General features: G+C 45.8%; 1 protein-coding gene and 1 long non-coding RNA gene across 12 annotated transcripts in view; one reads left to right on the top strand and one right to left on the bottom strand.

Annotated features, from left to right (window-relative positions):
• The window catches only part of TLN2 (talin 2), a 410,543-nt gene that overhangs the window by 337,022 nt on the left and 49,718 nt on the right, over positions 1 to 23,803 (top strand). For all 8 annotated transcript variants that reach the window (XM_074327637.1, XM_019755358.2, XM_019755362.2 and 5 more), the window contains 5 exons: positions 186 to 356; positions 9,273 to 9,419; positions 13,399 to 13,500; positions 15,958 to 16,077; positions 23,129 to 23,275. In XM_074327637.1, the coding sequence (XP_074183738.1) occupies positions 186 to 356; positions 9,273 to 9,419; positions 13,399 to 13,500; positions 15,958 to 16,077; positions 23,129 to 23,275 (687 nt within the window). The remainder of the gene's footprint in view (positions 1 to 185; positions 357 to 9,272; positions 9,420 to 13,398; positions 13,501 to 15,957; positions 16,078 to 23,128; positions 23,276 to 23,803) is intronic.
• LOC109460194 (uncharacterized) lies at positions 18,141 to 23,130 on the bottom strand. 4 transcript variants are annotated; one of them, XR_012494735.1, is made up of 4 exons: positions 22,745 to 23,130; positions 21,255 to 22,612; positions 19,866 to 20,019; positions 18,141 to 19,412 (listed from the first exon to the last, which is right to left on the bottom strand). It is a non-coding gene; the product is annotated as an uncharacterized LOC109460194 (long non-coding RNA). The 4 variants fall into 4 exon arrangements; XR_012494734.1 differs by having other exon boundaries at positions 18,144 to 19,412; positions 21,255 to 22,192; positions 22,518 to 23,130; XR_002139486.2 differs by having other exon boundaries at positions 18,147 to 19,412; positions 21,255 to 21,338; positions 21,421 to 23,130.

The raw sequence follows: 23,803 nt of genomic DNA, 5'->3' as shown, positions 1-23,803 counted from the left end.
GTATAAGATGGTGACTCTAATTCATGACACTGGATTGTATAATAGAAAAATACAAGCAGAAATAAAGCTCAGCATATCTGCCTATCCCTGTATGTTGTCCCATCCCATTCTTGTCCCACCAATGGGGCCCCTAAAGGAAATGCATGTATTTACATGATGCTTCTGTGGCTGTTTTGTCTTTGAAGGTGACACAGCTGGCAAGTTACTTTGAGCCCTTGATCTTAGCTGCAGTTGGTGTCGCCTCCAAGATTCTGGACCATCAGCAGCAGATGACAGTGCTGGACCAGACCAAGACGCTCGCAGAGTCTGCCCTGCAGATGTTGTACGCAGCCAAAGAAGGTGGCGGGAACCCCAAGGTACAGTTCAGGATGCCGAGGACTCACTAGGACCACTGAGAAGCCATCGCACATCCTCTGTATTGCGTCCCTCCAGGGAAAACACCTCCAATTCTTGGTTGGTGACATTTGATTTCCCACTCCAATGTGGGAAATAATCCTCTATTGGCCTTCCCAGGAATCTTTAAAAGGGAAAAGCAACAAATTCACATAATTAATGCATAATTATAAGTTGTTTTTTCCATGAAAGAATGTGTAGGCAAGCGTCCTTAGGGAAGAAAAACACATTACGTGGTTATTATGGGAATAAAAACTGTAATGTCTGCCGGCATCTGCTCAGTGTTGACACCCAGCTTGCACAAAGCACAGCTCTGTTGTTTTCCAGTGAATGTTGTTTCCATTCCTGGGACTCAAGGTCAAAGTGAAAGGTGGTGCAAGGTCACCCATGGCATGTGTTGCTATTGCCTTGGGGGCAGTCGTTTAATATGAAAATCTTCCTTACCAATTTGCAAGTGAAACATTTCTTCAGCCAATTGTGTCACCCAGCTACTGTAAGTAGCCAAAGATGACAACAGCATGTCATTTTCTTTCAGGGATGATGTTTGCATCAGAGTGATTGTTTTACTTGTGAAACCATTATGCGCCTTAAGTTTCCTCAAGGTTCTGGTCCCTGGAGAGGAGGTTGGGGCTTCTCCTGCCAGTTGTCCCTTCTAGCAGCTGCCCCTGATGATCAATCTCATGTTAATGGGTCTTCACCTAAGCAGACTAACCTGAGGGGATCGCTGACTGGAAATGTTTGTGTAGGATCCTTACATAAAAGCTAGAGGAATCCATATATGTATATGTACTTTTTCATGTTCTGTTACAGCTGTAAGGTTTTCAAATTGGTAGCATGGGACAGTAGAGAAGACTCTGGATTTAAGAGAATCACAAAATAGTGGTCTCAGAGCTACCATGTTTCCCTGAAAATAAGATCTAGCCAGACAATCATCTCTAAGGCGTCTTTTTGAGCAAAAATTAATATAAGACCCAGTCAATATAATATATGATATGATATGATATGATATGATATGATATGATATGATATGATATGATATGATATAATACAATACCGGGTCTTATATTAATTTTTGTTCCAAAAGACGCATTAGAGCTGATGGTCTGGCTAGGTCTTATTTTCAGGCAAACGCAGTAACAGTTATTGAGTGCCGTCACCTGTTATCCCTTATATCCTCTTCTTACTTAATCTTTATGAATATTCTATGAGGCAAGAAGTTTATAGATGTGGAAACAGAGGCTGAGAGTGCTTATGTAAGTTGTCTTGAGAAGATAGGAGAGGTAGATGCAGAGTCAGGACCAACCCCACGTCCTGTGGAAAACACAGGCAAACTCTGTGCAAAGCAAGCACTAGAGAGGGGTCCAGGAAAGCTGCAGGGACGTGGGGACGTGTTTGGTTGGTCTCAAAAAAGGAAATTACGTGGCGCATAAGAGTGGCTAGGTGCATACTGGGAAGAGAGACCAGCATGTACAAGGCACAGATAGGATTTTAAAAGAATTCTGTATCTTTAGAAAGTAGCACGCAGTGTGGTGTATGTGGAACATACAGAGTGTGGGGACAGGGGTCGGAGGATAGCCTGGGCTGTACTGTCACAGGTCTCCTCTCCCATGCAAAGGAATTTGGGTTTTATTTTAAGCAGGGGAGAAGGATGCAACCCAGCCGTAGTTTAGGAACGCCATTCTGGTAGCAGCATGAATAATGTCTTAGACTTCCATTTTCCATGCTACATTTTTCATCCATGTAATATATCTGACAACTATTAAGAGCCTAATTCTGGTAGTGCTAAAAATGTTAAGAGCCAGCCACTGCTCTCCAGCTGTTCTGAGTCTTCTGAAAAAAATAAGTCCAGTTGCTGAAGTGGTTGGGTAGAGCAGCATGAGCAGGAATGCCCTTTTGACTGTGGTCAATTGGTGATAGGTGCCCCAGAGCCGGACCAGCCCCCTTTGCAGCCTCCCCAACCTGGAAGAGCCGGGACTTGCCTTCAGGACCTATTCTAGCTTGTCTTTTCTCCAGGGCTGTTAAAACAGCCACATGTCTTCACTCCTACCTAAGAGGGTTTCATTCCCAGGAGAATAATTCAAAGTAGGAATTTTCTGGATCTGTAAGATATTACCACATCTGCTTTGACTGCAAATTGAGAGCTCTTTGTGGAATTCTGTTTTATACCAAGAGACCCTCATATTTGACAGCATTTGTAGTATAAGCTTTCTGGTGACATCCTCTGCTTAGAAATGGTGGCTGGAGACCACCAGAGTGGAAGTTTTCAGCAAATGACCATTTGGTGTCAATGAAGCATTTGGTGATGAACTTATCTATGTGTGAGTGAAGGCAAGACAGGTGTTTATGTCTCTCTCCTCACTGATGTCATTCAACCTGCACTCTGTCTGCAAACCCTGACAGGCTTGTCACAAAGGACATCTGGGATGCTACAAGTTGTCCTTGCACAGACTTAATCACCCTGGGTGCCATTCTTTGGGCAGATATTCAATAGGTGTTATTTGCTATGTGTTAGGTGATGTATGTATGTATATATGTGGTATGTGTTAAATGTCATGTGTCCCTGTTTGCAGAGGAAATGTGGTTAAAATGTAGTTTAATGGTTATCAGTAGCTTTGATTTGGTGAAAAATAGCACCTGCTTTGGGGTCTGACATAATTGGATTCAAATCCCAGTTCTGCCTCTTGCGAGCAAATTACTTCATGTCTTTGTTTCCTCCTCTACACAATAGAGTTAATGAATGTCTCTCTAGGGTAGTTGTAGAGATTAAATATATAGATGATGTATTATAGAATTGTATACTTGAAACCTATATAATTTTACTACCCATTGTCACCCCAAATAAATTCAATTAAAAAAAAAACTTTAAATGCGATAAAGGGCCTGACACAGTAGGTGTTTAAAAAAAAAAAAGTGGCTGCCCATTAACACCAGAGCCTGGGGTGTTGATGAATCATGTGATTACAAGGCATTGCTGTGTAACTGAGCCCCTTCTCCATGCATTCTCTAGCCCCCAGAGCTCCCTTCTGCATTCCGCTCCCCTGCAGGGCCCCGCTAGTGCAGCACTTAGCAAATACACCGCCTGTCCACTGGGGGGCAGTTTTAATTACTTGTTTTTTCCCCTCTACCAAAGTTGAGATCTGCCCCCTGTAGCCTTCTCCCATTTTCCAAACTCCTGTGATGTCCATGCCTGCTACCCTGGGCTTTGTAGTTGAAACGCTGTAATGAACAGGTCAGATTCCCCTGGAAGTAGACTTCAGACGTTTCCAAAAAAGGACAGAGTCTGATTTTTCTTCTGTGTTGTGCCGTGAGGAACAGTAACAAGGGGTCCCTCCAGAACCTAATATAACAAACTCACTGTTGGGCCTGCTGACTCCACTTAATAGATTGCTGTTGGTTATTTAAGCATGCCTTAGTTGACAGGCCACTTGGTCTGTGGGTGTCTGAAACGAGTGTGCTCAGCTGGCCCGGGTGTGGGATTTACACTAGGCTGTGTGATCAAGAGGTTTGCACGGGAGTTACAGGAGCCGTTCCTGGGTGAGGAGTAATCAGAGGAGGCTTCACAGAGGAGGGTGGCTCTCAGCTGACCATTTAAGGAACTGTAAAACTTAAACACGTGGAGCGGAGGAGAACAGGCCTTCTAGAGGATTCCTCAGCACAAGTAGACGGGAAGGTAGTGCATTTCTGGGACAGCCAAGAAGAAGGATGTGTTTTTGTAGTTTGGGTGCCTCCGTGTGGAGAGAATGCCTTTACGTTTTCTAGGGAGTTTAGAAAACAGTTTCGTGATTTACTGCTGCCGCCTCCAAAATGTGCTTCTGACACTTTCCTGAGGCCATATGGGAGAGCAGATATTTGGCAAGCAACTTTCACCTCTTTTCCCAAATGTGTACTTTGTTTTAATATGAATGTATAGATTTGCTGGCATTTTTTTAAATTTATTTTTTTTAATTTTATTAAAATATAACTAGCATACAATATTATATTAGTTTCAGGTATATAGCATAGTTATTCAACATTTATATACCTCCAAAAGTGATCACTATGTTAAGTCCAGCAGCCATCTGCCACCGTACCATGCTATCACAATATCATTGACTGTATTCCAATAGTCATCTCATTCTAAGTGAGATTTAGAGAAAGCCACACCTTCCATCTTTTTTATAAATCAGAATGTATTTGTATGAGACACTCTCTAAAGGGTTATGCACAGGAGATGCCATTTTTCCAAATTCCATCATCAAAATAAAACAATCTGCACATCTCTGTGTCATGAAACCAGTAATCAGCCTAAATTACCAGTTTACTCCATTGCCTTCCTAACACAGTCACCTTGAGGGTAACCATCTATGATCTGAATATTTCACATCTCATCAGATGTCATATTTGAAGAACGCTTCTGGATTCCCACAGCTTTTCGATCTTGCAGACTGGGCCAATTTCTATGGCTCACATAGCTTTTCTTAGAATTCTTTAATTACTCGAGAGATATCATTTACCATCTCTCACTGGCTTCCTTACCATTTCATCTACCAAAGTAAAGATGCAACTTTTGGGGCCTTTTGGAAGGGCCGTCTCCTCCTGAGGAGGGTCAGGGCAGCCATGGCCATTGCCTGGGTAAACCCAATGCCTGGGTACAGTGTAATTCTGACACTGACTACCAGCCATGAGGTCAGATTTCCCAGCTTAAGGGCACAGGCCCCCACTAGACTGCCCTGAATTCACACACCAGTCACAAGCTCTAGGGTTTTTAGGCCACTCTAACTCTGAGCAACTGGCTACAAGTTCAGGAGTTCTCACTACACCTAAGGTTCCATAATTTGCTGGAATGACTCACAGAACTCAGGAAATTGCTCTACTTAGAAATACAGTTTTATTAGAAAGGGCACAAACCAGCCAAAAGAAGAGACCCAGAGGATGAGGTCTGGGAGGGAATCCCAAACATGAAACTTTCTTTCATGTCCTCAGGACGTGTCACCCTCCCAGCATATTGACGTGCGTCACCAGTCAGAAAAGCTCACTCCAGCTTCACTGTCCAGAGTTTTTATTGGGATTCCATTATGTAGTCTTGGTGGATTGAATTCAGTCATATGACCAATGATTTAATCTCTACTTCCCTCATCTCCCCCAGAGTTCAGAGGTCAGAGGTCAGGCTGTTATTATGCTGCTCAAAACCCCAACCCTCTAATCACCTGGTTGGTCTTTCCAGTGTGAGCAGCCCCTGTCCCGAAACTCCCTGGGGACCACCATGAATCACCTCATTAGCATGAACTGATGTGTGGTCCGAGGGACCCACAGTGAATAAGAGAGCCTCCTGTCTCTCGGGAAGTGCTAAGAGCTGGCTTAGAGGCTCCCCCTGAGTCACCTGGGGCAAAGACCAGCCAAATATTTACTATTCAACCCTGAGTGAGGTTCCAGGGCCTCATCTGATAGCATGCTACCAGGAATTGGAAGACATATGCAGGCTGGGCCGTGCAGTGCTCCAAGGAGCAAATTTTGGAACTGGGAACTAGCAACAAGTTCATAGGCAAATGTGGAGCCCACCATAGCGGATAGACCTGAGAGAGCCAGGGCCAGGCGGATGCTGAAATGCAGAGGAGGGCACTGAGTGAGGGCAGCCCAGCCAATCTCTAGGAGTGGGGCAGGTCCTGAGGCCTCTTGCCTTTGTCACATGGTACCCAGGTGGCTTTGCCTTGTTGAAAAGCCCCTTGTTTGGGAGGATTGGCTGAAACCTTCTCTTGTAGATGGTGTGTTCCCTACCTTAAGGTTTATTTTTTCAGCAGCGCTGATAAATTCTATCCCATCTGGCCATATGCTCATTTTCCTTTGGACCAGTAGCATATAAGTTCAGCAGATGGCCTGCTGGTCAGTGGCAGTTGTCATCCACCAGGTCTGTAAGCTCTAGTGCTTGAGCTCCCATTTTCAGGTTGTGACTGTCACAGGGGTCCCAGGCAGGGACATCGTCCAATCCCCACCTTCCAGTGGGCTGGGAGGATAAAGGCGACACACAGCAGGGATCAGTTCCGTGCCTGGCACTAAGGTGTCCCTCTGAGATGCTGGCAGTGTCTTTGCTCCTGCTGCTGTTCCGTGGTTTGACATGTGTTGTTCCTGGATCCCCCCTGTAAAATGCTAAACCAGCTGACTGAAGATAGAAGAACATAGATTTTAAACCTGGTATGCAAGTCACACTGAGCCCACAGGTTGGCTCTTGCGCTGTACAAAGTACATTGGAGCTCTTGGTGTCTTGCCAGCACCCACATGACTGCCCCAGGTGTTCTTGGTCTAGTCAGAAGAGCTAATGTTGTCACAGTCTGAGTGAGCCCAGCCGGTAGCTCAGGAGGGCCACTTCTGTTCTGACTCCCCCAAGCCTCGTCTCTGCCCTCAGCTCTGCCACCCATGCCTGTTTCACAGCATATAAACAGATGGTTCCATTTATTTCCAAATCAGCTTCTCCAGAGGAGAAATGTGCCCCAACCGCCTGTGAAGGTTATCCTTGTAAAAATTTCTTGGAAAATAAAATTCTCACCCATTACTGAGCCCCACCTGGTGACTTATCAAGCCCTTCATTTCCTGTGAAGATTGTGCTTCTAGAGGGAAGCAGAGTAAATTGTCTGGAAGGAGCATGGAGTCTAGTTGGAGAGACGGGCTGAACTGGGTGAGTGATAACGGGAAGTGGGGCAGGGGCTGTGTGCCAGGTATTGTGCCAGACTAGTGTTTCCAGGCGAGAATTCCTGCCCGTTCTTGGGAATTTTTTTCGCTTTTCCGTTCCCGAATCCCGAGAAAAGTTGGTCGGGAAATCAGGAAAATCAGTTCCTTGAACCCAAGTGGTCGGTAGTATTGGCCGTCACTTTGTGGAAACGATTCATCGTGGAGAACAGTTTATATCTCGGGATTCGGGAACAGGAAAGCAAAAAAAAATTCCTGAAAACGGGTGGGAATTCCCACCTGGAAACCCTGTGCCAGACACTTTACATACGGTGCTTCACCTCATCTTCACAATGCATATTCCTTCTCACCTCTGGACCTCTGCACAGGCCATGTGTTTCGCCTGGAAGACTTCCCCTTCTCCCTCACCCCATCAACTCTGCTAGCGTCTGGATTCTTCCTCCAGATCTCAGCTTCACAGCCTGGACACCTCCTCCAAGAAGTCTTCTGGATCCCAAGGCTAGATTAGGAGCCCTTCTTAGGTGCCGTTCCAGTTAGCTATTGCTGAAAAGAAGCCATTCTAAAACTGAATTACTTAACACCACCTTAATATTTTCTCTGGTGGCTTTACAAATCCACAGAGCTCTGAGAGGTAGTTCTCATTCAGGGTCCCTCCGGCCACTGTAGCCAAACAGTTGGGGGTGGGGGGAGGCTTGAATGACCTAAGACTCAGTCACACCCAGGTCTGGGGCCTTGATTTGGGTGGAGGAGAGAAGGGAGGAGGTGAACAGAGCCAGTCCCTGCAGATAGAGGGTGAGAGAGTGGACCTGTGAGGAGGCTGGCCAGGGAGGAGGGTAAAAAAGTCTAGAGGTCCTGCCTCCTTGCCCCATGGAGGGCCTGAGAAATAGAACAGATGGACACAGTCTGGTAAAGACTCAAGGAGTGTTTGTTGCTCCAGGTAGTTTTCATTGTTATCTTCTAAAGTAATTTTAGTAGTAATAGTCAAGTATTAACATTTCCATCCCGACACAGTTGCTTCAAGGATACCATATGTGATCAACATATGTTACATCTTGTGAGATGTCATTTTGGAAGAACTCTTCTTGGTTCACATACCCTTTTCATGGAAGTCTTCTCATTTATTTAAATTAGAAGGGTTGTCATTGACCTTTTCTCACTGACATCCTTACCTTCTCATCTACTAAAGTAAAGATGTAATGTCTTAGACTCTTTGGAACGGTCACCTCCCCCTGAGGGTGGGCAGGGGCCTACCATGGCCACTGCATGCGTGCCTGGGTGCAGTGCAATTCTGACACTACCGGCCCAGCATTAGGTCAGATTTCCCAGTTATGAACACAGGCCCTGACTAGACTGTTCTTAATATAAATTAACACGATGCCTGCCCCCATATGATCTCATCAGAACTCCACTTCATAGCGTTGTTATAATTATTTCCATTTTGCTTAGGAAGCCAAGGTCAGGGCCACTTAGCTACTTAGCATGGAGCAGGAACTAGAGCCCAGGTTTTCCTGCATCTGACGTGTCTGTCAGTGAGCCCAGCGCCACCATTGTGCTTCACACACAGGGAAATGCCTGCAGTTAAAGCATCTCCAGGGTACTATCTTAGGGGGTCATGACCACCTGGGGCTTTGCCTGCAGAGTATCTGTCCTCATTCATTCTTCCAACTTCATGGCTGTGTAATTTGTAACATAGTTGCAAAGCCTGCTAAGTCTTTTACAGATTTATGTCTTCTGTATGTGCCTACATTTTCATATTCCAATCTTCTTTGGGAATTACAGTGTGTTGGGCAGCTTTGAAGAGAAACACGTTGGATGTGAACACATTTTCTTTACATTAGCTTTTTTTTTTAATGAAATATGTCAACTTGTTATATTTGGGGATCTGTGGCATTCTCTGTCTACCATGCTGAACATAGTAACATAAAATTAGTCATTAGGCTTTTTGATATTACAGTTTTATTTTTCCTTTTGATAATAAAAAGAGGTCTTTTTGATTTGTCTTTCTGATTTTTATTTATTTTGCAAACAAATGTACAAACATAATAAACGAAAGAAAAAATATAAAATACATTGCTGTGCTCTGTAATGGGCATATATTTTTATATTCTGCTTTTTAAGGTTATGCTTAAAAGAAGTGAAATGATTCTTAAGAGACTGGGTACCATTTTCTTCTGCTTAAAGAAACAGGTCACAATTCCCTTTCCCCTTTCCCTTCTCAGGCACAGCACACCCATGATGCGATCACAGAGGCCGCCCAGCTCATGAAGGAGGCCGTGGACGACATCATGGTGACGCTGAATGAAGCTGCCAGTGAAGTGGGGTTGGTGGGAGGCATGGTTGACGCCATCGCAGAAGCCATGAGCAAGGTGGGTCTGGGCTCCAAGACACTCGCTCTCACTCCTTGACCCCCTTCCTCCTCTGTTTCCCTCAGACTTGGTCCCCAGGTGCTTTTCTGTGAAGAGCTATCCCTCGAGGCTGATTCTTTTCTTGAGGGTGCTGATTAATGCACAGATGTCCTGTCATATGTCCAACATATTATTCATGTTTCATTTTCCTTGATTACTTTGGTAAGCCAGTTGTGCCCTTCCTCCCAATTTTACATGGGTAAAAATGGAGATGGAGAAGGTATCATTGGTTCCCTCACTTATAAAATGGAAATAATTATCTACCTCCCCTGTCTACCTCATAGAGTTGTGGTGGGGAACAAAGTCCAGAATGAAATAATGACGTGATTCCCAAGTCCTGAGCTTTGGAATCACTGGGGTCATTTTAACATGAACATGCCTGGGCCCCAGTCCAGCCCTGCTCAGTTGGAAACTCTATGGGATGGAGGCCAGGTATCTCTATTTGTATTTTTCAAATTTCCCATGGTTTTAGTATCTAGCCAGATGCAGAAGCCACCAAAGTAATATGCCTAAAAGCCTTTAGTGAACTCTTGTGGGCAATGAACAAAGAAGATAACATAGTATCACTTCTCTTAGTGACCCATCAGTTGAGTTGGGTCAGTAAGGAAATACTGATCTGAGACAGTTTCAACTCGGTATCTTCAGCTCTTTCCCCCAGGGAATCCTTCACGAGTCATGTCAGTTTGATAGTCATTAGAATTAACAATTGTTCATCAACATCTAATTGCCATTTAGGCATCATCTGTGTTTCCAAATGTCCATTGTCAGATTGTGAATACATTCTTACGGTTTTTCAGGATAATAAGCAGTCTTTAATTGCCAATTTAGAGAAGATTGGTTGGTTTGTATCTCCATAAAGAGATGATAGCCTGAAACTATAATTAGGATAATTCCCTTTAAACATTATGCAGTCAGTGTCAGACTGATAAAGTCACAAGCTGGGCTGGGATGCTGGGACTCCCTTTCGAGACCCCAGGCTCTGCCTTTTCAACGTACTCCAGTAACTTCTGCTGTGGGCTTTTCACGCTTCAAGTAGGGATAGTTTGGCAGAAAATGAGTGAAATTCCCCCTTTCTCAAGGACCTTAGATAAGTCTCAGTGGGTTTGTTTGGTTCTCAGGACATCAGAAAACCAGAGCTTGAAAATAAGCCATGTGTCTACCATGGATATTAAGTAATGGTGCTCCAGGTATCTCAGTACTAATTAGAAGTCCAAATGATAGTCTTTGTCTTCTCAGGAGAAGGCGTTTTCTCAATCACTCTAATGACAGGAAAGAGTTCCATAAATCCCTAGAAGATAGAAGTCAGGTTCCTGAAGTCTTTTTTTTTCTTTTTTTTTTCTTTTTTTTTTTTTTTGATAGCCTTTGAGCCTTGCGTGCTATGATGGATTTTCAACACAGAAAGCAGCTCTTGTACAATCTTCTGTCAGTGGTGTGGATTCTTTTGGAAGGGCTGGGAAATAAGCCTGGCTTAATTAGGCACTGCTAATGACATGAGCCACAGAGGCCAGGAACAAAGTTTTATTTCCCTCAGTTCTGTAAATTATGCAATTGGGGTTTCATTTGATACCCTCAATGCTCATCTACGCTGACCTGACACCCAAGGTGCACCACGCAGTGCCTCTTCCCCATTCTCCCCTCACTCAGCCCACCCCAGCCTGCCGTGCTAGCGACTCTGTGTCAAGTGGTACCTCAGGTCCTTGAGCCCCTAAGCAGCCAGGCATTAGAAGTCTGGCGCTTTCTATCTGAGTGTTAGTTATGTGGTTGAAATACTGATACACTGTTACAATCATTGGCGAAAATTCTCCAGGACCGTGGCTGGCAGGGAAATGTGAATGTCCCCAAATTTGATTCTAACTTGGCTGCAGTTCTTGACATGGTTGAGGCTTCTGCTGTGGAGGTTCTTCTCGAGATTCTCTCTGTATCTGAGCCCCAGAAGGTTTGGGAACTAATAGGTTGACAGGAAATAATCAGCTTTCTGGGTGACCTTGAACAAATCACGCAAGCTTTCTGAACCTTGGTTTCCCCAGTCATTGAGGTTAGTGGTTCTCGACCTTTGGGATTTTGTGAGCCAGTACCTTTTCTTTATTTGTTTGTTTTTTTTTGTTTGTGGATGGGGGTGGGCAGGAGGCGTTGGCTAAAAAGAAACTGAAGAAACAAAACAAGCAAAAACACTGCTAGCTACACCACTATTATCTCATAAAAGAAAGGTCATGTTAACATCAAAAAAAAAAACAATAGAAAGGCTATAATCTCAGAATAAACGAAAGTTCTTTCAACTAAATAAATCTGAAACATTTTTAAATTCACACCTCTGTTCTTACTTTTTTCATTGTCTACAAACTAAGAGAAGGTTCATCCTGGAGGCTGGTAGCTCCTGTATTTTAAGCTGCCCTCTAGCCCCAATATCCTGGCGTGTTTGCAGTCACACCTCATCTCATATGAAGGTGCCCAGCATGTCTCCGGACACTTAGCAGATGCCCAGTTTATATTGAGTGTGTGAGTCCACAGCCCAGGCTTCATATGACCGGCAGGGCCCATGGTGTGAGGAGATATTTGGCAGCATCTATCTCCTTGATAAACAAAACTTAAAAAAAAATCTAGCCTGGAGTTTGCCTTGATGGTTTGGTGATACTTATATCCCAGGCGGTGCAGACACAGCACACGTAGGCTACAATGATACATGCCTTCAGCTCACATTGGAGCTTGTGCCTGCTCATGGTGGGTAACTCTTATTGAAGACTCCGTCTCACATTTTCCTAATTGCCCTCTTGGCCCCTAGTCTCTTGCCTGACTGCATGCTATCTGGCAGAGCTGCCAAAGAGATCTTCTCAAATATGTCATTGCCTACCCCAAATTCCATCGTTTTTCTCACCGTTTCGAGGTTCTTCATTAAACAGATGCAGCTTCCTTGCCACCACTCTCCATAGCCCCCTTCTGTTCACTGTACTCGCTCTTTCTTCATTTCTAGTCACCTTGTCTCCTCACCGGCAGTATCATTCAGCAACCGATGGTGACAGTAACGGTGATAATGGTGGTAAAGATGGGTTGCCTTTTTCTTCATCATAGTCCTCTTTGCCATTATCATCGTTATTTTCATCTTCTTCATTACCGTGGTCATAGCTCCTCTTCCTGCATGTAGCTCTTGACCAGGTATAACCTCAGTTGATCTTTACTACAAACTTCTGATGCTTGGAAGTTTCCAGTGAAGAACCTGAGACTCAGAGAGTTTAAGCAAGCAGCCTGAGCTGCATTCACAAGCCCTGGAACCAGGTCTTAAATACAAGTCTTCTGAACCAATATGTCCCTAACCGTTCAAGGGACAGAGCCATGGTCCTGCTTCTCCAACTCTTCCACCCTACAGGGATCTCACCCTTCTCTCAATTCCTATTGCACTTAAAGTCAGACAAGTGACAAATTATATCCAGTGTTTCCAGTTTCTTCTCTTTGCCCAATTTAGATCAGAAGTGAGGGTTCTGGGGTATAAACGTCTATGGGCTACACCATTCCTCGGAAAGCCCTTCATGGTGTAGATTCTGCCTCCCCGCTCATTTCTAGTCTGTGCTTTACTAGAAGTGTCCCGCTCACACTCACCTTTATATTCTTGAATGCTAGTCCCTCTCTTTGGGACACCTTACCCACCTTGGATATGTAGCAAACTTCCCTTTCCCCCCCAAAAGATTTGGGGGGAACATCAGTCCTCAGAAAAGCCCTCCCAATCCTCTCAGGCAAAGCTGGGGGCCTCTCCTTGCCTGTGTACCCCACGTGCCTTTCATGCACCTCTACTAAAGTCCTTATTGCAGAAGTTGGGGGATTCGGTTAACTCTGAGCCAAAGAAACTCTACGGTCCTCGCCATTTTTCAAAGTTCCTAATTCTAATACACACAATCCACACTTCTACAGGCTTCTTACGACCTCTGGGTTCTGTTTCTCTCCTCTGTAGCTGGACGAAGGCACTCCTCCAGAACCAAAGGGAACGTTTGTCGACTATCAGACGACTGTGGTGAAATACTCCAAAGCCATTGCGGTAACAGCTCAGGAAATGGTAAGAAGAAAAAGCATTGCCCCACCCACTGCCGGTTTCCCTTTTACACACAGCACCCCTGAGTCTTCAGTTGTGGGCTCTGCCTTGGAGAGATTAGTCCCTGTCTGGTTCCTCCTGGGCCCCAGCTTCCGTCCTTTATCTGTGGTCTCTCTGGGAGCTTGTGGTCTAGAATCCCCAGTGTGCTGGGGTTCTCATCCTGTGAAAAGGCTGCAAGAGGGAATCAGAGATGACTCAGACTTGGGCATGAGGACAGGAGAGCAAAGGAAGGAGAGAAAATGAGACTCAAAGAAGAAATGAGAAGGAAGTTGGAAGTTACGGAGAAAGAAAAAAAATCCCATTCACTTCGCATCACAAAGGATTTGAGGTGTTTTTATAGATTTAAATTATAGTACACGAGGAGACATTTGGGGATAGAACAGAAACTGGTGGAATCGAATTATACTACTTGAACAAGAAGGTATTGCCAGTGTTTCAGGCAAAATGAAACAGCATGATTATGTTTAAAAAAAAAAAAATTCCTAAAAACGGAGGCATGTAACTTGGAGGTAACTTTATTTATTTATTTATTTTTTGCTAAAATATAATGCAGTCAGAATTATATTGTATGGCTCTTCATATATAAACGGCATTGAGAGACAGCTGCTATCTTGGTATGTTAAAAAATTGTGGAAAAGATAACAAATAGTGTCCTCAATGAATTAATAGGAATACGTAGTCAGAAAGCTCCTCTCATCTTTGAAAGCTCAGATGGTCCAGGACAAAATTTTGAAAGGTGCCTCTTTGCTGCTGCCACAGAAGCCTGAGTTGAGAGATCAAGCAGGCTTCCCAGGTGGAGGGACTGGCCTGAGCCATCACGAGTTTCCTGCCCCATCAGGTCCGCTGCCGGTCTGGACAGTTTTGTCATGTAGTCATGTGTCCACTAGAGGTTGAGCTTGGACCACAAAGTCTTCCCTGGCTGCTGCTGTTCATTCTTAGAAACTTTGTGATTGTGCCAGGCTTGTTGTTTAAAGGGATTTGGGCCGGGGAGGGAGGGAGGAACAGTGCCCATCTCAGTGACTATGAAAAGGCTGGCGTGTGCCGAACTGGCCCTGCTCAGGGGTGCTCAGGCAGGCAAGTCACAGAAATAATCGTGAAGCCCTTCAGGGCTGATTCCTCTGGGCAAGGAGCACAGTGCAGCAAGGGTTGCACACATTTTGAGTGGCCCTCATGGTACTTCTGGAAGCTCTGCTGGTCCATCGTGACCTTTGGTGCCCATGCTCTTAAGGAGCCTGGCCTTGGCTGCGTTGCCGCTCCTGGGATAGCTGGCCTGGACCCTGACTTAGTGAGAGTCCCGCTTCACGGCCTTGAGTCGCCCAGAATCGATGTGCTGTTCCGCGTGGCAGGGCTCAAATGCAGCAACTCTTAGTACAGCCTCGCATTCCTTGTGACTCCACACCTCAGCCTGAAGGCCTGTAACATTTCCTGGTAAACATGCCTGAGACCGGCTGCACATTCCATCCCGCCCCAGTGGATATGCAGTCATTTAAAAGGGGTTTTAAAAGGCCCTTTAAAACCAAGGTCTTCAAATGCCACAGAGAGAGACAAAGTCTTGTCATCCAGGGTGAGAGACGAGGTGGGGCAGGAGGGAAACCTCTTATCCAACAGGGACAAGAATAGCTTTCTGGCTGGCAGGTTAAAACTACTGTTGTGAGAACAAAGGCATTTTTGTCAGAGGAAGAAGAAAAACGAAAAACTAGCATATTAGCTACTCGTATGTAGGGTACATTGAGGTAAGTTTTTCCATGAAACAGGAGGAAAATACTGAGTATCTTGATAATAAAAAGGTAGAACTTGACCATTTAGGCTACAGTATATCCTGTTAACTCAATTTCGGGCCAGAACCTTGTCATTCTGTGGCACAAATTTACTACAAAGCTTTATTCTGTATGAATTCCTTCCTCCAAAACATTTGTCTTATCCATCACTTCTCAGTCACCATTTCCTTCACAGCCCTGTCCTCATGCCCTCTATGCCTGGTGGGACCCACTCCTGGGTTCCTACAGCCCAGGTGAACTCGGCAGAAGCCTGTAGCAGGGCTGTGCACTGCACGGGGAGTATGCCCCCTAGTGGTTTTCCTGGGGAGCTCCTCTCCTTCCTGACCCACTGGGCTAGGCTGGCTGGGCTGCGGCTCTCACCTCCCAAAGTGGACCCTGGAGGCCTGGCCTCCACACTGCACGGCCTGAGTCTAGCATGTTGCCCATTGGCCCCACCAGGACCTGCTGGCCTGACAGGGGCCCTGGCCTGTTGTGTGCAATGCAGCATGGGCTTCGCTTGAACTGCCCTCTCCAGTGTCCAGCCCCAAACGCAAGCCAATAGCTTAAAAGTGAATGAAACCCTTTGGCTTCCAGTGGTATTAACACATGGTTCTCATGCTTTTCTCTGTGTGTGTTTTGTGTCTTGCTTGTTTTCTTTTTCCAGATGACTAAGTCGGTTACTAACCCGGAGGAATTGGGAGGACTGGCTTCACAAATGACCAGTGACTATGGGCACCTGGCTCTCCAGGGCCAGATGGCAGCAGCCACGGCGGAACCAGAGGAGGTCTGCCACCTTAAGCCCCTGTTTTACAAAGCCAACCCACCTGGTGCTCCCCTCCCCCCCAGAAGACCCCAGCATGATAGCCAGAACCAAGCTTAGCTCCCACTACTGTGCTGCCAGCCCTCAGGCTCAGACCCAGTAGCCCCAGGCTGTGTTCAAGGCGCACTGTCCTTTCTCAGGCCAGCTGGCTGAGGTCTGGGGACACCTGGGCTTTGAGACAGAAGGACTCTGTTTACAGTCTTCTGCCAACTCACTGTGCCCTGGCCCATCAGCTGATGCCAAGGGCAGAACACCCACCACCATCTTCCTCTTGCTTCCTGCTCCTGCCCAGCATATTTCCCTTAATTATTTTTGTTTTGTTTTCCAAAAGCTCATAGAAGTGTTGGCAGAGCCAAGGATGGGGTTTAGTTGCCCCTTTCTTGAGAAAGGGCTGTATAGTCTGCTTTCATGAATCAAAGTCTTGCCCGAACATCATCGGTGGCTTTCTAAGAACTGCCCCATACTTCCCGTGGCCTTCTCTTCATTACCTTCCCTCAATTCACTTTCTTTAATGCCCAGTACAGACTTTGCCACAGGATGCCTGCACCTGTAAGAGTCTTAAAATGTCAACACGTTGGTCCCAACGCCGATTTTCTAAGAGCTCCCATGTCTAGTACCTCTGAGAAATCAAGTGGTCCACTGGGAACCACACAGGATGGGGGGGGACTCTGGGATGCCTGATTACATCTGTATCAGTGTGAGCCCACAGAAAGGGCCCGGGCCCAGCTCCTACATGGCTCCTTAGAGAAAAAGAGCTCAGTCTGAAATAAAAAAGAATGGACTGGATTGCAGGGACACTGGGAAGACGAAGGTCACTGCATTCCATGAAATTCCTCAAGCTGTTTATTGAGCACAAACCCTGTTGGCCACATTCTTAAATGAACCAGGCCGTCAAGGCAGGAGGTTGTGACTAGTCTTCCCTTCTCCTTGCGGTAACAGTCAGCATCCTTAAATTACTCAGTGCTACTGTTTCTCCGGGGAGCCAGCTCTAAGCATGTCTTAACAAACGCCCCCAGAGATACTACAGAAATGAAGACCCCAAACAAAATCACTTTCTAACGTATGTTGTAACAATGCATGTAAATAGGAGTATCGTATATATGTACTTGCATACATATATATCTAGCATGGGATGATTTAAGTTTCTAACAGTGCCTGCGTTTTGAGATTTTAGAATGATTGAGCACTTAGGCTGGCAGCATGAATAATTCTATTCGTAATGAGTCTGTTAAGTCCCTACCAAGAAAGAAAAGTTCTCAGAGACCCACATCAGGATTCTGTTTGACTCTTTACACGGGCCCGTCATTTTTTAAAACTAGACGCCCTGTTTTAGTAAGATCACCTGGACGCCTAATTCATTTGATTTACATGTGAGTTTGAATTTCATAAACAAGTGTAAGGGGACTTACGTTACAGGAAGGAAGTTTGGTTGGACAAAGGGAAGAAGTGTTTATCTTTGCAGGGAGATTAAAACAAAAAGAGACTGTGATTGCGACGCAGGTTTGGATCTGTCTCCAGAAATCTTTAAAAAGGGAACCTACAGCCATCTGCCCTGGTTAGTTTACATGTGGGCCTGCCTGAGTTACTGAGTGAAGACCCAATAATCTGTTGGAGCCCGACTTGTGAGTTCCACCCCATGTGTGAAACAAGCAGATTGTCTTCTTGCAGCCCAGATCATTGAAGCAAAATATGAAATAATGCCAAGGCAACCAGGAAAGAAAACGTATTGCTACAGGCACAACAACTAGCTACTTTAGTTATTCGCCCTGCCTTTGGAGCAGATGACATTTTCATTAAGGTTTTCCCTTTTCTCCATTACATCTTGAGATGTGTTTTACATTCCAGACACAAGAGCAGTGTGACCTGGAGCAAAAAGGGGCAGAGAGAGTATAAAATTACCAGTGGCTTGCAAAGGAAAATTCTTTGTGTGCATTTGCCAGACAGATATTTGAGGGAAAACTGAGAAGGTTAGGAGATCCCTGAAGCAATCATTTTTTATTCCAAGGCTATGGAATTATTTGTATACCCAAGAGGGCCCACATCACAGCATGTGAAAATATTTATATCCAGGGCACAGAAGAAGTTGCTCCCCTCCCTCCAGTCCTGCAGTTCACTGTGCCGAGTCAGCGTTTTGGTCTTTTCCAGAATGTGACAATTACAGGAAACGCCATAACTCTCTGCCCTCTGAACATCAAGTGGGAGCTTTATCTTGCTTATTTTTCCATGGAAAATTGAAACTTTTGTTAACTTCTCTATGAAAACTTTTTTTTCTTCAGAAAAGTTAAAACCCTCAGGCAACTTTGCAATTTAAGATTAGTTTCCTCTTTTAATAAAAAAGAAGAAGAAAGAAAGAAATGCTGATCCAGGGAGCCACAATTCCTATGTGTAAATGCTGGGGAAATGTTTAGTGACTACAGCTTTGTCTCCGAGGAAACTGCTGTAACCACTTGTAACACTGCGTGTCTTCAAAGTTGGCAGGAAGGTTTGTCAAGAGCCTGTGGCGAGAACCACAGCCCTTTCTCCCAAGTGAGATGGGCATCCGCTCTCGAATTCTCTAAACTTTCCACTCCAAGACACATTTTCCGTAGGTGAGAAAGTGAAGCCCTGTTTCTGTTCTACACGCTCTTTATTTGTTCCTTCCATTTTTTCTGTCTAAGGAGAAACTGCAAAGTTTGTCAGATAAGATCCATTATCATCTTTTCAACTTTCACAAGCTCTCCCAGGCAAAGTGTATTTGACCTGGTTTCAGATGTGATTGGTTTTAAAGCCTGAGAGAAATCTGTACATTGAGTTTAGTTTTAGACAGTAACAGATCACTATTTCTTAGACCTTCCCCCTACCCCATTGAAATTCGATCCCAAACCTCATAAAGGCTAGGCTTCTAATTTCCCTCCAGGCACAAAGGATATGTATTCTCTTGTCCGTTTTACTTTTATTTGGGCAAGAAGGGAATAGAAGGTTTTTCTTGAGGTTCAAGTAATGCTTTACTAAACTTGACAATTTAAAACCCCAAGTTTAGTGTCTTTAAGCAGCATTGCTTTATAATAAACACTGGTCATGAGTTGGATCACCCTTGGGGCTGGTCATAATACGCTGAGAAATTGAGTGTTGCTTTGAGAAACTTAGCATTTTTAAAGCCCTTATCTATTTGAATGCAGTCTCAAAAAATGTCTTCCCTTTCTAGATGTTCCTCTGGCAGTACAAAACGTTCTGGAAAGTACAGTAGACTAGATGATTGTTTGGGTGATATGCTGATTCTGTTGTCCTCTTCCATTCAGCACCCTCGCCATCACAGGTGCCTGGGGAATAGAATAAGAGTGTGAGAGTTTGTTTATCAAGTCCCGACAAAAGTCAGATGCTGTGCCATCCCATGCACCACCAATTACAGCATGTGAGACAATTATTTGTTCTTCCCCGTTTCACAGATAAGCAAACCAAGGCTCAGGGAGCTTAGATAAATTGTCCAAGACCACACAGCTACCATAGTGTTGAAGCCACTTTAAATAACTTTTCAGAAGAAGTGGTGTTTCAAATTATTAAGGATTTGAACCCAGCTTTGTTAGGCACCCATTGCTCTATCCCCTGCAGCAAGCTGCCTCTTCACAACAGTAAACATTCACGTGGTGCTTTCTGAGATCTTTCCACATGCAGCTTTCATTTGGTTATCCATCAGCCCTGGGCAGTGGGCAGGATGGGCTCTATCCTGTGTCCCAGGGGAGGGAACAAAGACCCCAGGAGGTTAGCGAGCTCACCTAGAGAGTCCGGTGTCCAGGAAAGGGCAGAGCTGGAAGCAAGTTCCATGGTCCTTTCTGCTACCCATGGGGCCCACACGGATGAAGGGTTAAGAGCAGAAGTGGTGCTGAGCTGGGAATCCTGAGATCCTTTCTGTTACATTCAGCCCTCAGCCTGTGAAAACAAGTGAGTGAAGCCTATTTCAACTTGTCCTTTTTAACAGGACAGCCCTCCTGCGTGCTGTCCAAATAAGGTCATGCAGCCAGGTATACAGGAGGATTGCATGGCCAAACCTCAAGGGGGCGTCCAGGCATCTAGAAGGTAACCGTCCTGGCACAGACCCGACTGCCAGGGCCAAGCCCTGGGTTGACCAACAACCCCAAGGACTTTTGCACCTGTCCCCTTCCTCTAGTCTCATCCCTTTACTTTCTGGTGCCACTCTTCTGCAGTGCTCCCTAACTGGAATCCCACCTCTAATGACATTGTGCCAGCTCTCCACCGTTGCATTTCAAGACCTTTGCTACATGCATGCATGAGTCACCTCCCAGAAAGCAGTAAGCATGAGGACTTTTTAAAGCCTGGTTTTTGGAGAGGGGGCTGAGGGCGTCAGAGTGGGGTTAAGGACGCATTCCCACCATGCAGCGTGTCCTCCCACAGATTTCAGGTCTGAGACAGCACAGGAGCAGGCCCTTCTGCCTCCCACACCCAGGGTGATTTGGGAGAGATTGAAGAGGCCTGGGCTGTCCCAGTGCCCCATCTTCTGTACACAGAGAGCTCAGGCATGGCTCCATACAGGGAGCAGGATTCAGGGTTTCCTTAGCACGACAGTTTCACCCCTTATTCTTCAGAACCGCAACCCAGGAGGAGCTTTGGGAGTTCTGCATGTTGAACTCAACTCTCACTTTTTAAACATAATTGAAGTGTTGTTTTTTTTAACTGTCAGGAAAAGTCGCATGTCCTTTTGCATGTATTCTAGGCCAAATGGTAACCCAGGCTCGCCCTGGGCCGCTGGGTGGTTTGTGCAGACCTTCGGCTGACGCAGCTCTGCCCTGCCCACTATGGTCAGGAAACTGCAAAAACGCCTGTTAGCTTCATGTATACATGTGACAGGCTTTTCTCAACACTTGGTGGCTGAGGCTGTAACTGGCCTTCATAACCCTGACTTTTAAACTTAGGTTCACTCAGTCTCATTGACTTTTTATTGAGTCAAGGACATACATTTTAACTCATAAAGGAACAGTATACTAATAAGAAATTACTTCTCCTAATTTTACAAGTTGAGGTTCCATGAGAGCTTTTATTGCGGGGGGGGGGGGGGGAGTAGGGAACGCTGCTGCTAAGTGGGGGGAAAAATCAAAGTTAGAAAAACATTGACCTAATGGGTAGAACACTGTCCTGGGATTAGAGACCTGGATTCTCCTCTGGCTTTCCCAGGAACAGGCAGTGTGATCTTGGGCCCATCACGTCTCTTCTCTGGGCCTCCGTCTCTTCATCTGTAAATGGGGAGGTTGAACTGGTAAGGTCATTTGTATTTGGAAGTTCCATGAAGGTTTCTTTCTCCATCTGTCCCTTAACCTTACTTTCCCAGCAGCACCTTTCATGTACAGATCTGTCATCATCACCAGCAGAGCTCTTGCTTTTGGATTAGCTCTGACCCTTGACTCCTTAGGGTTAAACTAAATGGATCTGAAAAGCTTTGAGAGCCAGGTTGAGTTTAAAACTTTAATGGGACGTCCCCCCCCTTACCCCCACCCCCTGCTTCTAGTTGAACTTGTGCTTAAAGTAAGAAACATGCCCAGCAAACAGCTATATTTAAAGGGCATTACTGCTGTGGGGGCTGAATTAGAGGACCTCTCCCCTCCTCAGTGGCAGCCTTGTTGCTGCATTGGTCCAGACCTGTTAGCAAAGCTGCCACATTGTGTGATCCTGGGGTGCCACTCCTATTGTATTCTACATGGAGATGGTCTACAAGAACCCCTGCCTGACTGTGACGTTTGTGCAAACCCCTGTGTACAGTAAAGGACACCTCAAAGAGCAGAAGGCCAACTTTCTGGAGGAGGAGAGTTTTCTAGTAAATGGATTTAAACATCCTTTGGACCTTAAGTGGTTAAGGGAATTCACAGTAAGTAAGGGTTTCAACAATAGGAGAGTTAACCTTTGCAACCTCCTTCACTCCTCAGAGTCCCCTTCCTTAAACTCTGACTAATGGGACATTGGAAGGTATCATCCAGGTGGCCCAGCTCTCCCGGGTGTCGTTCCCAATACTTGAGGCTGCTTAGTAGGTCTTCATGACAGATGCAGGGAGGATCGGTCACAGCTTCTTCCTGTTGTGGTTTCTTGAAAATGACTAGAAAATGACTAAAGCTTAAAGGGTTGTTTGTTTGTTTGTTTGTTTGTTTGTTTGTTTTTAGTTGCTTACCTGGGCTGAAGGACAGATTATTTGGCAGCTGTATTGATCAAACCCAAATGAAAATTGATGTGAAAGAGCCAGAAGAATGTAAACTCTGGGAGGTGGCAGTGGAATTTACTGCACCTTAAAGAGACAGCTGGCAGCTTATCCACAGTGGAGCTCATTTGGCTGTTTTTAGGCAAAGTACCTTTTACAATCATACACAAGCCAGGGGTCATTAAAAGAATGCATTCCTGGTGAGCCCTCAGCTCTAAAAATGTACCTTTTGAAAGACACCTCCAACCTGGCCTGATAGAAGAGAAGCCTGGGCCCAGCGTGGTGGCTCTCCCTGCAGGGTACGCTGACGAGCGGAATGTTCTGGTTGGTAAACATACAATTTTGCAAGAATCTGAACGCTTAGAAATATGCTTAATACTAAAGCTGTATATTTTGAACTTCTAATTATCCTCCAGGGCTGTTGTGAGGAATAAATGAAATTAAACGCATTACCTGCTTAGAAGAGGCTGTAGCACACAGTAGGAGCGCAATAAATGCTTGCTGCACGAATAACAGAATTACCCAGCAGAGTTCATCTAATTGACGTTCTTATCAGGTGGCGCAGGATACAGATAAGCAATACACCAGGAAAGGCAGCAAATATCAGGAAAGCATTACACTGGCATGAAGGGGTGCCGGCTCGCTTACTGTGGACAGTCTCTGAAAAGGGAAGTGAAATCAACCAAATTCCATACTTCACCAAGCACAGACTCCTAATAGCAGTGGAATTTTCCTAGCCAGGCTCCCATAGGACACAGGAGAAATTTTCCACATAGGGAGGACCTCGACGGCCGGGTCCATGATGCTTGTGCTTCCCCACCCCGGCTGCCTCCACAGATCGGCTTCCAGATTCGTACTCGTGTGCAGGACCTGGGCCACGGCTGTATCTTCCTGGTGCAGAAGGCGGGGGCCCTCCAGGTGTGCCCCACCGACAGCTACACCAAGAGGGAGCTCATCGAGTGTGCCCGCGCAGTCACAGAGAAGGTAAGGAGCAGCCGTTTGGTCAGACACTGCCACCGTGACCCCCGGTGACCAGGAATGTGAGCTGGGAAGGAGCCATAAACAACCCAGCCAGGTCAGGTCTGGTCGTCTGCCCTCCCGATCAGGGTCTCCCCAGGGACAGGGAGCGTCAGGGAGCTGAGGGTGATCCATAGCCCTGAGAAACTGAGAGCACGAGAGGGAAAGTCCCACGAAGGTCAGGGCTCTACCTTGAAGGGGCTCTCCTGCGGACAAACTGGACAGACCATCAAAGTCAAGGTCAGCACCAGGAGCCCCTCCTTTCAACCCCTTTGACCCTTTCGCCCCTGGGGCTTCCTCCTTCTCAGGGAGGCTCCCAGGTGCTGAGAGCTGAGTAAGAAGGACCTAAAGTTCCTTTCCTGTAACCTCTTTGTTTCCAGATGAGACAGTGAGGTGGGAGAGAGTTAAGTGCCTGCCTGAAGCCGCGCGGCACCTTGGTGGGACGGCAGGAGCCTGCATGGCATTTTCTGACTCGAAGGGCAAGTTGTGTGTAGA

The sequence above is a fragment of the Rhinolophus sinicus genome, linkage group LG03 (assembly GCF_036562045.2).
Source record: "Rhinolophus sinicus isolate RSC01 linkage group LG03, ASM3656204v1, whole genome shotgun sequence".
In the NCBI taxonomy this organism is placed as follows: Eukaryota; Metazoa; Chordata; class Mammalia; order Chiroptera; family Rhinolophidae; genus Rhinolophus; species Rhinolophus sinicus.
Note: the sequence above shows the minus strand (reverse complement) of the source record. Positions and strands in the feature narration are given on the sequence as shown.